The sequence below is a fragment of the Helianthus annuus genome, chromosome 3 (assembly GCF_002127325.2).
Source record: "Helianthus annuus cultivar XRQ/B chromosome 3, HanXRQr2.0-SUNRISE, whole genome shotgun sequence".
Taxonomy (NCBI): Eukaryota; Viridiplantae; Streptophyta; class Magnoliopsida; order Asterales; family Asteraceae; genus Helianthus; species Helianthus annuus.
The window spans coordinates 130,706,044-130,721,453 of record NC_035435.2 but is presented as its reverse complement, the minus strand read 5'-3'; the positions used below and the strand labels follow the sequence as shown (position 1 = coordinate 130,721,453).

The 15,410-nt window shown below is 39.6% G+C and overlaps 1 protein-coding gene across 1 annotated transcript; it reads right to left on the bottom strand.

The window, feature by feature from the left end:
- Positions 1–7,160: 7,160 nt before the first annotated feature.
- Positions 7,161–9,013, bottom strand: LOC118490677. The gene is made up of 2 exons (XM_035988469.1): positions 7,775–9,013; positions 7,161–7,705 (listed from the first exon to the last, which is right to left on the bottom strand). The coding sequence occupies exons 1-2, from the start codon at positions 8,997–8,999 to the stop codon at positions 7,191–7,193; spliced, it is 1,740 nt and encodes a 579-aa protein (XP_035844362.1). The 5' UTR covers positions 9,000–9,013; the 3' UTR covers positions 7,161–7,190.
- Positions 9,014–15,410: the final 6,397 nt, after the last annotated feature.

The following is a 15,410-nucleotide window of genomic DNA, read 5'->3' as shown; positions in this document are numbered from 1 at the left end:
TACATTAAACACAAAAATAGGTTCTGAAATACGAGTTGTCACATGCCACATGTTAAATGGCCCCGCTCTTTCACGCCCCTTCCCATACCCTTCTTTTTTCCATCACGCCACTTTTCTGACACATGCTAATGTGTCCTCCACATGTCGAATAACACCCAATATTCAAGCCCTTCCACACCGTATGATCTTACAAGTAAGAAAAAGTTGACCCGAATTTATTTAGACTAAATTCATATATGCAAAGTATTAGTTACATGTCATTTCAAAAATTCACACCTAAACGAAATTGATGAAAGAGTTCTTTGATATAGTGACTCTCTCTCGCTCCATATTATTATATTTAATCTTGTTTAAGGGTTTTTATTATTTATTATAGGATAAATTACGTTTTTCGTTCTTTATGTTTGTATCGGATTGCAACGGATATCCTTTAACTTCAATAATTATAGTCACAATCCTTTATTTGTAAAACTTGTTACACTATAAGCCCTTTGACTCTAACCTAGTTAAATTTACAAGTTAAGTCATATCATGTGAGGGCATTTATGTCCTTTTACACCCTAATAATTAAACATGAGACATAACAACTAAAACAAAAAAAAAATGACAAAACAAAAATATATATTTATAGATATCCTCTCTCTAGCTCATCACTCTCTCTCTCTCTCTCTCTAATTCCCATATGTTCTCCAATATCAAATATGCCATGAATATATTCCTAGTGCAGACTGCAAACTAAAGAAACTTTCAAGAGTCAATAACAGATTTCATGTCATTAACAACTTAAATTTATGAAATAATAAGAAACGGTGAGAGACGAAAAGCAAGTATGAGAGAGGGGGAAAAGGGAACAATGGTAAACTATAGGCTTCGGATGGAGCAAAACTCCGGCGAAACAAAAGCAGATCTAAAAACCCGTTGCAGATATGGGCCACCAGTTGAAGTTGAAGGCGACGACGGTGAAGGATTGGGTTGGGGATGTTTCACACAACGTTGGCGGCCCGGATCTAGGGTTTCTATCGATAGGGCAACAGAGATTTACTGCCGGTAACCGGAAAAGGTGCAACCTTGACCCTTCATTTCAAAAACCATAACGGTTATACTCTTTGACTAATCTATTAAAAACCATATCGTAATATGTCCGGAACCTTGCTGGAAACAGAATCCTTGATCGGAACCTTACTGGAAACGGAATCTTGCTCGGAACCTTGCCGGAAACGGTGGTGGTGGTGGCTCTCACAGTGATGGTGAGGGTGGGGGTTGGTTGGAGAGAGATAGAAAGGGGAGAGGGACATCTCAAACAGAGAGACGTGTTTTGTTTATTTGTTTAATTTAAATATATTAGTAAAATTACTAATTTGCCCTCATGTGCAAGACATATGCCATATTTAACTAAAAAATTTAACCAGGTTAGAGCCAAAGCACGTATGGTGTAACTGTTGTGAACGATAATCAAAGAAGATCAAAAGAAAGGACTGAATCTCATTGATTTATTTCTTGAATTCTAACTTTTATGGTTACAATGCAAAGATTAAATATAAAACTAAAGACACATAAAAGGAAACCTAATAATAGCAAATCTCCTAAATCACGACAGAATAGGAAACATAATATTTGAATGATTTCTTTTCTTTAACACTCCCCCTCAAGTTGAATTATGAGATTTTCAAAATTCAACTTGGCCATTTGGGTTTTGGCATTTGGTTTTGATTTGGGTTTTCGGTTTTTTTTTTTTTTGGGTTTTTGGTTTTTGGGTTTTTTGGTTTTTGGGTTTTGGTTTTGGTTTTGGGGTTTTGGTTTTTTGTGTTTTGTTTTTTGGGTTTTTGATTTTTGGGTTTTGGTTTTGGGGTTTTGGTTTTGGGGTTTTGGTTTTTTTGGGTTTTGGTTTTTTTTTTTTTTTTGTGTGGAAACGTAATACTTCGACTTTTAGGATGCTCAGTGCCACGTCCATCCATCCTGATCTTCAACCTCAGATGTGCCTTCATTTTGAACACTAATTATTTCTTTAGAAGCATTACTGCCGCCATCCTTCTCATCGTTGTTGTTACCTATGGCAATGACAACCTTCCCCTCTTGATTCGGGTTCTTAGTTTTGTGGTTGTCACTCCACCAGTCAGGGAAATCCACGATTTTAAAGCACTGCTCTTTGGTGTGTCCCCTCATATCACAGTGACTACATTTCAGTTTGGATTTGTCAATTCGGGATGATGACTTTCCAGTGAAGTCTGACCGCCGCTGTCCCTTCGTGATTAACCCCTGTCCATCAATTTCAGTGATTTCGCCAGCGACAAGCCCCGCTGCCACGCCGGACTGAGAAGTTTCAGAGATGGTACCAAGGATTCCTTGATGTGCCATCTCCTTCCTTACAGCTGCGTAGGCTTGCTCAACCGAAGGAAGGGGATCCCACCGAAGGATTTCTCTTTTGACTGGGTCAAACTTCCTATCAAGAGCATTCAGGAATTGGAATAATTTTTGTTCAGACCTGATATTGTTATATGTTGCTATGTCAGCAGAGCAGGTCATTGGATTCGGATCCCTTCGATCTATTTCTCCCCAAATGCCTTGTAACTTGATCCAGAAATCTTCAAGGGCGGAGCCGTTTTGCTTGAGTTCGTTTGCTTTGACGTGTAAATCGAAGGTTTGTAGTTTATCTTTCCCACTGCTATATGTAACCACCAATGCGTCCCACAACGCCTTCGCAGTGGGAATCTCGGTGAGGTTACCGGCTAACCCTGGTTCAATGTTTTGTATGAGCCACGAGAACACGACTAAATCGTCCTGTTCCCACTGCTCGTATTGTTCATCTGACGGATCTGGTTGGGCAGGTTTTCCTGTAATATGGCTCAACAGGCTCTTAGATTTCCCCCCTATAGCGACTCGAATCATTCGAGCCCATAGAGCGTAATTTTGACTATTCAGCTTGATACTGATCTTCAGGCTATCGGATAAGGTTTGTTTTGGTGTTTGAGATGGGGTATTAAGGTTGGTTCGAAGAAGATTTGCAAGTTGAATTGCGAGATCGTCATTGTTGGTACGGTTGTTTGGGCTATCATCTCCGGACATGGCAGCTGTGTAAACGCTGGACAATTGAACTCGCGTTCAAGATTTATCAATTCGCCGGTAACCGAACTGAGCGACTTAAATCCGCCAACAAAACGACGCCAGAGAATGACGTTCGCTTACCGGCGTATTTATTAAATACACCGGTAACTTGAACTCGCGTTCAAGGTTTAAAGTGGACCCCGAATAATTTCGCCCAACACCTTCGCTCGTTAAAAAAACCAAACAAATCCGTTATCTTGCTGACTTGTCTGACTTCGCTGACTTTCGGATTAAACAAGTCCAAACTAGGGTTCGCTGACTCCAAAATCTCCGCCGCCACCACTACGATGACTTCTGGACAGATCGATTAGGGTTTCTTACGTTTTTTTTTTTTTGAAAGGCTAACAAACATTATTATTAAAACCTGAGCTAACCAAACAGTTAGCTCTACCAGGTACATGACAGTGGAAAGTAACAGAACATATACACCAAAAACGCATACTAAGCAACCTCAAAATTACACCATTGTTGCCATGACATGGATTGTCCCTTGGTCCGATTGCGTACCCACAAAAATCCCAACTGTCGAATTTCATCCTTTATTCCATCCGCGGTTGTTACCTTTCGATTGAAGACTCGGTCGTTTCTACATCTCCAAATGCACCATACCGCTATTTGAATGATAGAGTACAACATCTTCTTCCACCTCGGGGATCCTCTCACATGCCGATGTATCTCAAACAAGTCCTTTATACCAAACACAAAGACCTGATTGCACCTACTCCATTGGGCGATGAAGTCCCAAACAAGCTGTGCAAAACCACAAGCAACAAATAGATGTTCGACCGACTCGTTTGATTCTCCACACAGTTTGCAAGTTAGAGATTCGAAATGCACGTTTCTCCTAGCCAAATCTACCATTGTCGGTACGCGGTTAAGCGCTAACCTCCACGAAAAGAAGTTAACCTTAATTGGGACCCACGCATTCCATTCAAATGCCAAATTCAAATCTGGGAATCTTTCAGTTTGCAATCTAACTCTCAAACTGCTTACCGAAAAGTTACCGGACGAGTCTAAATCCCAGCTCCACTTATCTTTGCCCTCCCTGACATTAACTGACATCAAAGCATGTTCCAGCTCCGCTAACTGAGTGAGCTCTGCTTCTGAATCTGGAGGCCGCGTCCATCTGAACCTAATTGTCAAAAGACCGCCTGAGTCGAATATCCTATCTGCCACTTTAGCTGTCTTCTGTTGCTCCAACTCGAATAAATTCGGGAACTCGTATTGCAATGGATTCTCGAACAACCATTTATCTTGCCAGAATGTTATTTGATCCCCCTGACCTAGAATGCCTCTGAATAATAGTGCCAAATTCATCCCATATTCTCCCATGTCTTGCGACAAATTCCCCACTTGTTTCCACGAACCCGCAATGGTTACCTTTTTTGGGATAAACTGCCATGATCTTGAGCTATTATGTATACTCCATATAACCTTCCTCCATAAACCGTTGGTATCGACCTTGAATCGCCACCACCATTTTGCTAGCATGGCTAGGTTTGCCTCCCTCAACGAACCTAACCCCAGCCCTCCCTTTTCTCGCGGTGTCATAGCGTGTTGCCATGCGACCCAAGTCATTTTTGAATGGTCTGAATTTGTTCCCCACAAAAATTCCCTCCTCATCCTTTCAAGTTGCTTAATCACCTGACGCGGCGCCTTGTAAATTGAGAAGTAGTAAGTAGGCAAAGCATTAAGGACTGACTTTATTAATGTTATCTTCCCTCCAAACGAAAGTATATTTGATTTCCATGCCGATAGCCTTTTTTTAAAAACCTCCATTACCGGGTCCCAATGTTTCACCATGTTCATGTTTGCCCCGACCTGAAGCCCCAGGTGTTTAAACGGTAGTGACCCAACCCTACACTTGAAGACATCCGCCATGGAACTTGTATTTTCACTACACACCCCGATGCCATATAAACTGCTCTTGGCTGCATTGACGCGTAAACCCGAAGCTAAATAGAAACAACGTAATATCCTGTTCAGGTTTCTAGCATTTTCTGTACACCATTCTCCCACGAAGACCGCATCATCTGCATATAAGAAATGCGATAAAATAGGGCCGTTATTGCCACATCGTAGCCCGTTAAACAACCCAATTTCTCCGGCCTTCTTTAATACCCCAGTCAACGCCTCCATAACAATCAAAAAGAGGAATGGAGACAGTGGGTCGCCCTGCCTCAATCCTCTGAAACACGGGAATTCATGTGTAGGAGAACCATTCACCAATACTGATGCACGAGCAGATGTTACTGTTGCCATAACCCATTTTATCCACACCCCTGAGAACCCCAACTGTGAAAGTATCGATTCTAAAAAAGCCCAACTTACCGAGTCATACGCCTTCTCGATGTCCACTTTAAGTATAAACCCACTCTTTCGATTTTTCTTCATCCATGCTATTAACTCATTAAGCACTAGGGGACCGTCCATAATACTTCTATTCGTCAAAAAGCCGGTTTGTTCCTCCGCAATTAAGTTTTGGATCACCGGCTTTAGTCGATTCGCAAGTACTTTGGAGATCACCTTACTAATGCACCCGACTAAACTAATCGGTCTATAATCCTTCAATCCACCCGGGTCACCACATTTTGGGATTAAGGCCAAAAACGAAGAAGTACAACCCTGTGAAATTGTCGCATTGTTATAGAATTCTTCCAGTAGCTTAACAAAATCATTTTCAAGGAGACCCCAACATCTCTTTAAAAATCTAAAATTAATCCCGTCCGGTCCCGGCGCCTTGTCGCTACCACAATCCCACACGGCCTCTTTTATTTCAGAAACCGAGAAAGGAGCTACTAGCCTCTCGTTTTCTTGCATTGACACACTAGCCAAGTTCGGGCATATGAGACTCGGTCTATTATCCAAAGGTTCCAAAAACTTTTCAGCAAAAAAAGAACATATGGTATCCTTTAAAAGTGTCGGTGTTACGACCCATTCCCCATCAAGCATCAACCCGTTTATCCGATTGTTACTAGTGTTAGCGTTGACTACCCTGTGGAAATATGCCGTGTTTTCATCTCCATCCACCGCCCATTTCACCCTAGATTTCTGTTTTAGATCCATGGTCTTCAACCTGTCGGCGTCCATTAAGTATCGTTTACAATCTGCCCTTAGTTCCAACTCCTGTGGTGATAAGGACCTGTCTTCAGCCAACAGTTCTAAAGCCTCCAACTGAGAGACTTTTGCACCGTACTCAGCCTCCTTTACAGCCTTTAGTTCCTTGACCCAGCCCTTTATTTTATATTTAACCCATTTTAGTTTAGTTGCTAAGCCCAAGTCTGCCGGTCCTTCGAAGCGAAATTCCAAACACAACTGCTCCACATATTCCATAAACCCAGGTAATTCCATCCAGGAGTTGAAAATTCTGCATGGAATTGGACCAAAGTCTACCGAGCTAACCGATAATAGTATTGGGCTATGGTCCGAAACAAAATTGGACAAGGCGACTAGCGAAGCTTGCGGCCATTTATTCATAAAGTCATGACAAACTAGTAGCCTGTCTAACTTACTCATACTAACACCATTGTCTGCGTGGTAAGTGTATTTCCGCCCTCCCATTTGGTATTCACAAAGCTCCGCCAATTGTATGAACCGGTTGAAATAAAATGCATTTAAAGCCACGAATTCTGAGTTGAATCTTTCTTCAGGTATTCGCACATCGTTAAAATCCCCCACAATGACCCAAAGTCCACCTATACTCCTCCTCGTGGCCAACAATTCCGCCCATAACCCCCGACGGTCAATCGGGTCATTATACGCATAAACGTTGATCACATTCACATATTCCCCCGTGTGTTTTAAAGTGCCTGAGGTAAGTAAGAAGCGGTTATGTTTCACCACCTGTGTTACCTCAAAAACCGCCGGATCCCACATGCTCAGTAAACCTCCAGACGTGCCGATCGCGTCCACTGTCTCAAAAGTATAAATCGACCGACCCCAAAATCTATTAACCAAAAAATTTTCCATCCCCCTCACCTTTGTCTCCTGTATTGCTAAAAATTGCACTCCATGGGAAGTTTTAAGTCCCCTGACCCAATCCGCTTTCCTCTGGTCCCTGACCCCCCGTAAGTTTATGGACATAATATTCATTGATGAACAATTTGGTCACCTTCTCCAATAATAGTCTTACTAACCTGATCGCGGAACCCCGACAACTGAAACCCTACCTTCTCTCCTACACCAATCGTCGCAACAGTTTCAGCCCTAGTGTCTTCATCACCATTCTTCAACTGCCCTGAGTTCCTTGTTTGGAAATCGATATCCTGTGCTGCTTCGTTGTTGGCCTCTGCAACCGCCAGAACTGTAATGTGTTCCGAATCGATATCCATCGCTGGTGTCTCCTTGATTTCCGTCTCTGAGTTTGTGTCCGTCGAATTTTGACCAGTGGACACTAAAGGGTTGTTTAAATCTAATGACTCATCCCTGGCCCCACCTTCATAATTATCTCCAGCCCCAAAAAGATTTTTTGGGCTTAGTTGGTGTGGACTAATGAAGCTTCTGGGTCGTTTACGTGATACCCTAGTGGAGCCCAGATCCTTAGTTGTAGTATGGCCCACCTTGTTGACACTTCCAACCTCAACTGACCTAAGCAACCTTTCCCCTGCCCCACACATGCAATCATCACACCTTGGGGATTGAGTCTGACAAAAAAAATCCGCCGTTTTTTTACCTTCCCGAGCATGCTCCTCATGCACGCTGTCCTCCCGTCTTGACCTTTCGTTTTCCCCCGGAATTTCAAACGGCGTCCGACTATCGACACCCGCTCTCGCCGGAGTTTCATCATGACCCACCGGGATTTCACCTTCTTCGACTTCCTCATTCTGTCCTGCAACAGAACCAGAGGATTTCGCTGGGGTGGAGAACTTGGACGTTGTTAGCTCCGCAATTACAGACTGTAGATCTTGATTACGTTCCTCTGTCACCCAAGCTTTGTATTCTCTTTCTCGCCAAAGTAACTTAACTTCTTCGTCAATTCTCTTGCCGACCTCTGTGACAACCCAGCAGTTTCCACTTGAGTTATCTGATGAAGACCACGAGAATTGCGACCCCCCGGCGAGCCTCCCAAATTGTTCTCCTATCTGATCATACAACTTATTGTCGCGGAGTTGAATCGGAACTCCTACAATGTTCAGCCACACCAGTCGGTCGTAGCTAATATCTTGCCCCTTCCATAATACCGCGGATGAAATTACACTGCTCCATGCCTCCGATTCTTTTTCTATGAATTCGATTGCTAGCCTCTTTTCTTTAAAAACCACCATACACTTTAGTCCACCTAGATAACTTACTGGGTTATCCATGTATCCTCCAATGTCAAGTAGTGTCCTTAATTCTTCCAACGCCACCACACTTTTTACCTCAACCACCACGGCCCTCATCATAAAATGATTGGGATACAATGCTAATCTATCCTCTACCATTACTCTTTTACTATTGCCACTCGTCTCTCCTTGCTTCCCAACCAGAATGTCTCTGTACAGACTTCTTTTGGGCACCCCAGCTGTCGCGTAATGCCTCGTCTCCTTTACTGGTGGTGCTGGATTGGCTGGAGTTGGCTTAGGTTGAACATATCTTGTATCAGGAAACTTGCGCTCAATCTTATTGTGGTTCTTGTCGAATTTAGCCAATGACGCTGACACCTTAGCTTCAAAGATCTTCACTGAATTCATGCCTTCCAGTACCATGTTGATGTTTGTAACCCCCACATATCTAATGAACCCGAAGTTGTTGCCTCTGACATCCTTCTTTCGAGCAACATAAGCATCCTTAACAACGCCATACGGCTGGAAGGCTTTCCGTAACAATGAGTTCGAAATCCCGCATGGAAGATTGGTCACGTAGAATGTTGTCTCCTCCTGACTCTCGTCGTAACTCCGGTAGTTCTTCCGATACATCACACCAGTTTTGGTCACCCCTTTAGGTCTCACTTAATATAAGTTAATTACAATTAATTTTCTAGTTGTTTGTTATTTAATATCTTTGTTTTAATTAGGGTTTCTTACGTGTACCACAGGTTCTTTTTTTTTGAACGGCGTGTACCACAGGTTCTTGTCGGCCCTTTGAAACAAAAAAAAAAAAAAACAACCGCCACGTGATGTGATAATGATTTGAAGTTGTTGATTATTAAAATAACAATCCTTAGATTAATTCCTTCACATCCAAGTTGCTGTTCCCAATGTTGACTTTTGTGCTCCCTTCTTCACGTGAGTTTGGCTCCCTCTTTGTTTCCCTCTGCCGTGAGATGATGATGATGATGATGTAGGTTGGTGTCTAGGTTTTGATTTTGATTTGTTGGATTTTTTTATGGTTTGAGTTTGGATTGAATGGGTAAACACACCAAGGATCAGAAACTCTGCTCTGATACCATGTTGTGAATGATAATCAAAGAAGATCAAAAGAAAGGACTGAATCTCATTGATTTATTTCTTGAATTCTAACTTTTATGGTTACAATGCAAAGATTAAATATAAAACTAAAGACACATAAAAGGAAACCTAATAATAGCAAATCTCCTAAATTACGACAGAATAGGAAACATAATATTTGAATGATTTCTTTTCTTTAACAGTAACGAGTTTTACAAATAAAGGACCATGACTGTAATTATTGAAGTTAAAGGGTATCAATTGCAATCCGATACAAACATAAAGGACGAAAAGTGTAATTTACCCTTTATTATATGTAATTTATATATATATATATATATATATATATATATATATATATAATAACTAACTTACATATTTATAATAATCAATATACATATAGAGTAAAGTTCCCGTACAAATAACTTTAACGTACTAAACGTACAACGTACGAATAGCATGAAAATGGCAAAAAAACGCGCTGACATTTTTCGTAATTATTTGCTCGTAGGGTAATTATCAAAATTACTCTACAAATGATCCTGTAGAGTAATTTTGTAAAATGTTCTTGTAGAATAATTTTGATCTTGTAGAGTAATTTTGTAAATTGTTCTTGTAGAGTAATTGTGATAAAAAAACTATACCTCACCAAAAAGAAACCCCAAAAAACCTAACTCCCCTCCCCCACCCCCAAAAAATCTAAAAAAAACCTAACCCCCAACACCCCCCCCCCCCCAAAAAAAAAAAACCTAAAAAAAAACTAACCACCCCCTCCAAAAAAAAACCCTAACCCACCCCGCCCCCCCCCCCCCCCCAAAAAAAAAAAAAAAAAAAAAAAAAAAACTAAATGCTAAAACCCAAACCATAAAGCTAAACCCTATAACTAAATGCTAAAAAAAATTACAAAATTACTATGCAAGATCAATATTACTCTACAAGAACATTTTACAAAATTACTCTACAAGATCAAAATTACTCTACATGATCATTTTACAAAATTACTATACAAGATCAAAATTACTCTACATGATCATTTGTAGAGTAATTTTGAATTATATATTGTTTGATAAATTTGCAAAAATAATTTTGATTCACTTGTAGAGTAATTTTGATACACATGTAGATTAATTTTGATAATTACCATAGAAGATCAAAATTACTCTACAATATCAAAATTACACTACAAGAGTAATTTTGATAATTACTAATAATTACGAAAATGTCACCGGATTTTTTCAGCAAAACCTTCAGTTCGTATGTTTTGTACGTTAAAATTATTTGTATTTGATCTTTTGTCTATACATATATTTAATCATAAAAATACAAGTTGTAAATGAGAAAAAACTACATTTAAATAATAATAAATATATAAAAAATAAATAAAATAATTTGTTGTTAAGAGTGATTAAATTTTTAATTTTGTTTAGAATGAGCAAATAAGAAAAGATAGTAGCTTTAAAGTGATGCTAAATAATAATAGTGGAAGTTAATTAGTGAAGTCTATTTCATGTGTTCTTCATTCGTTGTTTCATTGATTTCAAACTTTAATCGAACTAATTTTACTTTTAAATTAGAGTAAACTGCCATTTTGGTCCCTGTGGTTTGGTCAGTTTTGCCACTTTAGTCTAAATCTCAAACTTATTACATCTGGGTCCCTGTGGTTTGCATTTTGTTGCCATTTTAGTCCAAAAGTGAAATTTGACCAGATTACCCACTTTTGACCCTGCTATTTTGTCTTCACCCTCAGGGGCATTTTGGGCATTTTAGGTTTATTATAACCTAATATTAATTAACCCCATTAATATATAAATCCCACCCCACCATCACTGAAGATCAAACCCCACCCCACCATCACTGAAGATCATCTTCTCAAACAATCACCACCACCATCGTCACCCTCACCTCACCGCCTCCACAATCACCACCGCCACCCCGACACCCTCACCTCCTCCACCTTCACCTCCCCCGGAATCGGATTTACTGTTCTTGTGAATCACCTCCGTCAATCACCACTACCACCGTCGCCCTCACCTCACCACCTCCACCATCACCGCCGCCACCCCCGACACCCTCACCTCCTCCACCTTCACCTCCTCCTGAATCGGATTTGAATCACCTCCGTCAATCACCACCACCACTAAAGATCCACCCCCACCACCGTCGCCCTCACCGCCTCCACCATCACCGCCGCCACCCCCCACACCCTCACCTCCTCCACCTTCACATCCTCCTGAATCGGAATCAGGTCCATTTTCTGAAAGGGAAATCCTGGGGTGTCCTGGTTGAAACCCTAGATTGAAGCAGGTGAAATTGAGGGGGGACACATGGGGATTTCTTCGCTGTGTTGATTGACAAGCTGTTCGGAGGTGCAATGGTGGTGGTTGCAGGGGTGATTTTAACAGTGTGTTTGGACGGTGTGTGGTAGAGGTTGTAGTAGGGAAGAAGCTATTATTAGAGTTTTTGTTAATTGATTGTGTTGTATGTATTTGATTTTTTTCTTAAGACGTTACACATAATAAAGTTGATTTTGAATGAATTGGAATTTGATAACTGTGGTGGTGGTTGAGGTTGGGTAGTAGTAGCTGGTCGTGGCGGGGGTCGGTGGTGGCAGAGGTATGGAGTTGACACAGGGGTGGGGAGAGGGTGGTGATGGTCGCAGTGGTGAGAAGGGGGAGGAGGTGGCGGTGCTTGTGGCGACAGAGTGGTGGTGATGGCGCTGCAGATCCGGTGGTGGGGTGGTGGTGAGAAGGGGGAGGAGGTGGCGGTGCTTGTTGATGTTGTTCTGGCAGTTCATTATTGTTGTTGTTCTGGCAATGGCATTATTATTTATTAATTTGAGTTATAATAATTACAAATGCCCAAAATGCCCCTGAGGGTGAAGACAAAATAGCAGGGTCAAAAGTGGGTAATCTGATCAAATTTCACTTTTAAACTAAAATGGCAACAAAATGCAAACCACGGGAACCCAGATGTAATAAGTTTGAGATTTGGACTAAAGTGCCAAAACTGGCCAAACCACATAGACCAAAATGGCAGTTTACTCTTTAAATTATTATAAGTTCTTTTTTTCATTATTATATCAAATCAATAGTAATGTCAAAATATTTATAATTTTATACATTAGAGCTAAAATGGTGAAACTATAAAGAATAGTTCCATTAAATAAAGGACCGACCTTTAATTTGGACGACACAATCAAAACGTACGGTAAGGTTGTCAATCTCAGAATAGAAGCAAATACATAGCATCATGACATAAAAACAGCTTATCAAACATCTTTAAGGCATTTCTTTTGCATTTATATCCATGATATTTAATTTTCTACCGACTAATGAAATTGGAGTATTTATTTCTACAATACTTTATATCTAATAAACACATATTTAGACCTTTTAATCTAAGAATAGAGTTAACTATATTCGTTCTAATTTTAGTTATAGTCTATTGATGTGTTCTATGATGCAGCGCGAGCTTAGATGTCGTTTTTATACTTTTTTTTTTCTTCGTTCAAAGATGAACCATAAATAATACTCTCTGATTGATGGTAAGAGAATCACATATCATATATCATATATGTGACAGTGACATGCTCCCGCCCACATAATTAGCCACAAAATTATCAATCAACTATAGCTTTCAAAGTTAGTAAACAGATGCATTAAATTATATAATTTCAAGTAAAAGGGTGTGGGAGAATTCCACTTGCTACCCTCTTTAGGTGTAATTATTACTCACACATAAGCTACCTTAATTTCAGTACAACATAATATTACTATTAACTACCTATGGAAAATTCGTCGTGGAGATGCCTTTCAAGATAGATTTGCAACGGTTTTTCCATTTGTCATTACCTCTTTCCGTTGCAGTAAATTTTCATAAAGAATCATCATCATCATACTCAGCAAATCCCAACAATAGCAAAGTTAAGGTAGGGTCTGAGGATGAGAAGAGATATAGCGGATAATAATGTTGACAATGTGATGAAAAGATGAAACTAAGGTTTTGTTGGCATTTTTAGTGGTTGACAGAAATGACGTGATAAAGACAATTTTGGATGGGCATATCGCATACCCTCTTAAAATTACCGATTTGGACATGAATACTAATTTGTTTCTACGAAAAAATTGACTATTACACCACCTTTATTCCATCCTAAACTCTCAACTTTAGCGAGTTTGATTACTAGAATCCTAAATTATTTTGAGTTTAAAATATATAATTAAAATTGGAAATTTCAAAAGGGCACGTGAATGGTTGCATGGTGTTGTTCAAGCCTTCAAGGTGGTTAGCGGAACTATGCAAAATTTAAATTGAATAATGCAATTTAATAAATTCATAAAGTTTATAATTAGTATTATTTTAAAAAAGTGATTTTCAAGTTTTTGAAACATGTTTTTTTAAGAAAATGTCAACATGCATATGATACATAGATGAATTTCAAATGCATCACAACATCTATAATTTGTCTACATCTAATGTAAAATATTTATAAGAAAAACATATTAAACACTTCAATTGAAATATATTTACGTTCAAACATGATTTCTTACAAAAGTTCTTATAGGCTCCTATATTTATTTGGATTTCTATATGATATAAAGTCATGTACGAATGACTTATTGCTAAACAATGTGGGTCATCGAACTAAAATATACCAAACAAGATAACATGAATGGTGTTTAGGCTAATTAAGCAAGTGGGGTATCACTCATGACTTTCTAAATAGCATTTAGTAGTCTTCTTTAATCTTTAAAATTTATTTTACGGTTTCCAATTATTTAGAATCTAGAATAATTAACGTATAAAAGTACCAATACTTTGTTAACGAGATTACTTATGAATCAGTATTATAAGTGGTCGACTCCAGGGGCGGTTTTTAGAAGGGCTGTGGCAGAGTCACGGTCCGGGCAAGTTTTTCGGCCGTAGTGCTAATTTTCCATATTTCGATCGAAATTTTTTATATATACTATGTTTGGCCCGGGCTTGCCCGCGCTTTTTTTAGTGCCCGTGTCTTTCGGCCCTGGCACGTTCAACGGGCAAGATCCGCCACTGGTCGTGTAGGATCGTGTATTTGACCCGAATGAGTCGTTCAGAGGAGTTTGAAACAGTTTCAGGTGCGGAAAACAAGAAACTGAGTTCGAAACAGCTTGCAATACACTTTAAACACTTGTTGGATTGAAATAACAGCAATTACAATCAGTCCTCACACCGGCATCACCTCGGTATGGAAATTCACACATACAACAACTACTATGATTTCGCTCGAGACACACATATATAGGTCTTCTGATTCCGCTTGAAAACAGTTCAAGCGGAACCTTCACTCAAGCGAAATCACCATTTATCATCTCAAGCGAAATCAAGTCTTCTGATTTCGCTTGAAACTGCCATGAGCACTTTCAAGCGGAATCAGCTTGAAACACACTAAACTTTACTATTTCCTCGTAAAACGTGCCCTGATCTAACCTATCTAGCATAAGACTCGATACAAGACGAAGTCGACAGATGCATGCACTAACAGACTCCCCCTCAGATGTTGACGAGTCGTACAGTGTCGAGTCTTCGCATCTTCAATCTTGATCAGTCTCTAGGCTTCACTCTCTATCAATCAGCATCAACAGACTCCCCCTCACTTCATGATCATCATGTTTAGCACTTGGAATTTTGAAAATCAGCTTTCTAATATCAGTTGCCGAAAATCTTTTTGAGTTTTTCAAAATTTATGCTAAAACACACCAAAATCTTTTTGGATTTTTAAGATAAGAGAAATGTAATGCAGTACAGAAATATTTACAGACAGTATTTTTGTGAGTTTGTGAAAGAGGATCATATCAGTTTTTGAGACAAATCACCAACACCGTTAAGCTTGATTACATTTTAAGTTCTAAACAATTCACCTAGATTGTCAGTATATTAGTCCACTTAAATTTTCACACAAAG

Coding starts and splice junctions, on each gene's coding strand:
- LOC118490677 (XM_035988469.1), bottom strand. CDS start 8,999: ATGTATCGGAAGAACTACCGGAGTTACGACGAGAGTCAGGAGGAGACA. Junction 7,706..7,774: donor TGAGGAGCATGCTCGGGAAG/GTAAAAAAACGG, acceptor TGTGTGGGGCAG/GGGAAAGGTTGCTTAGGTCA.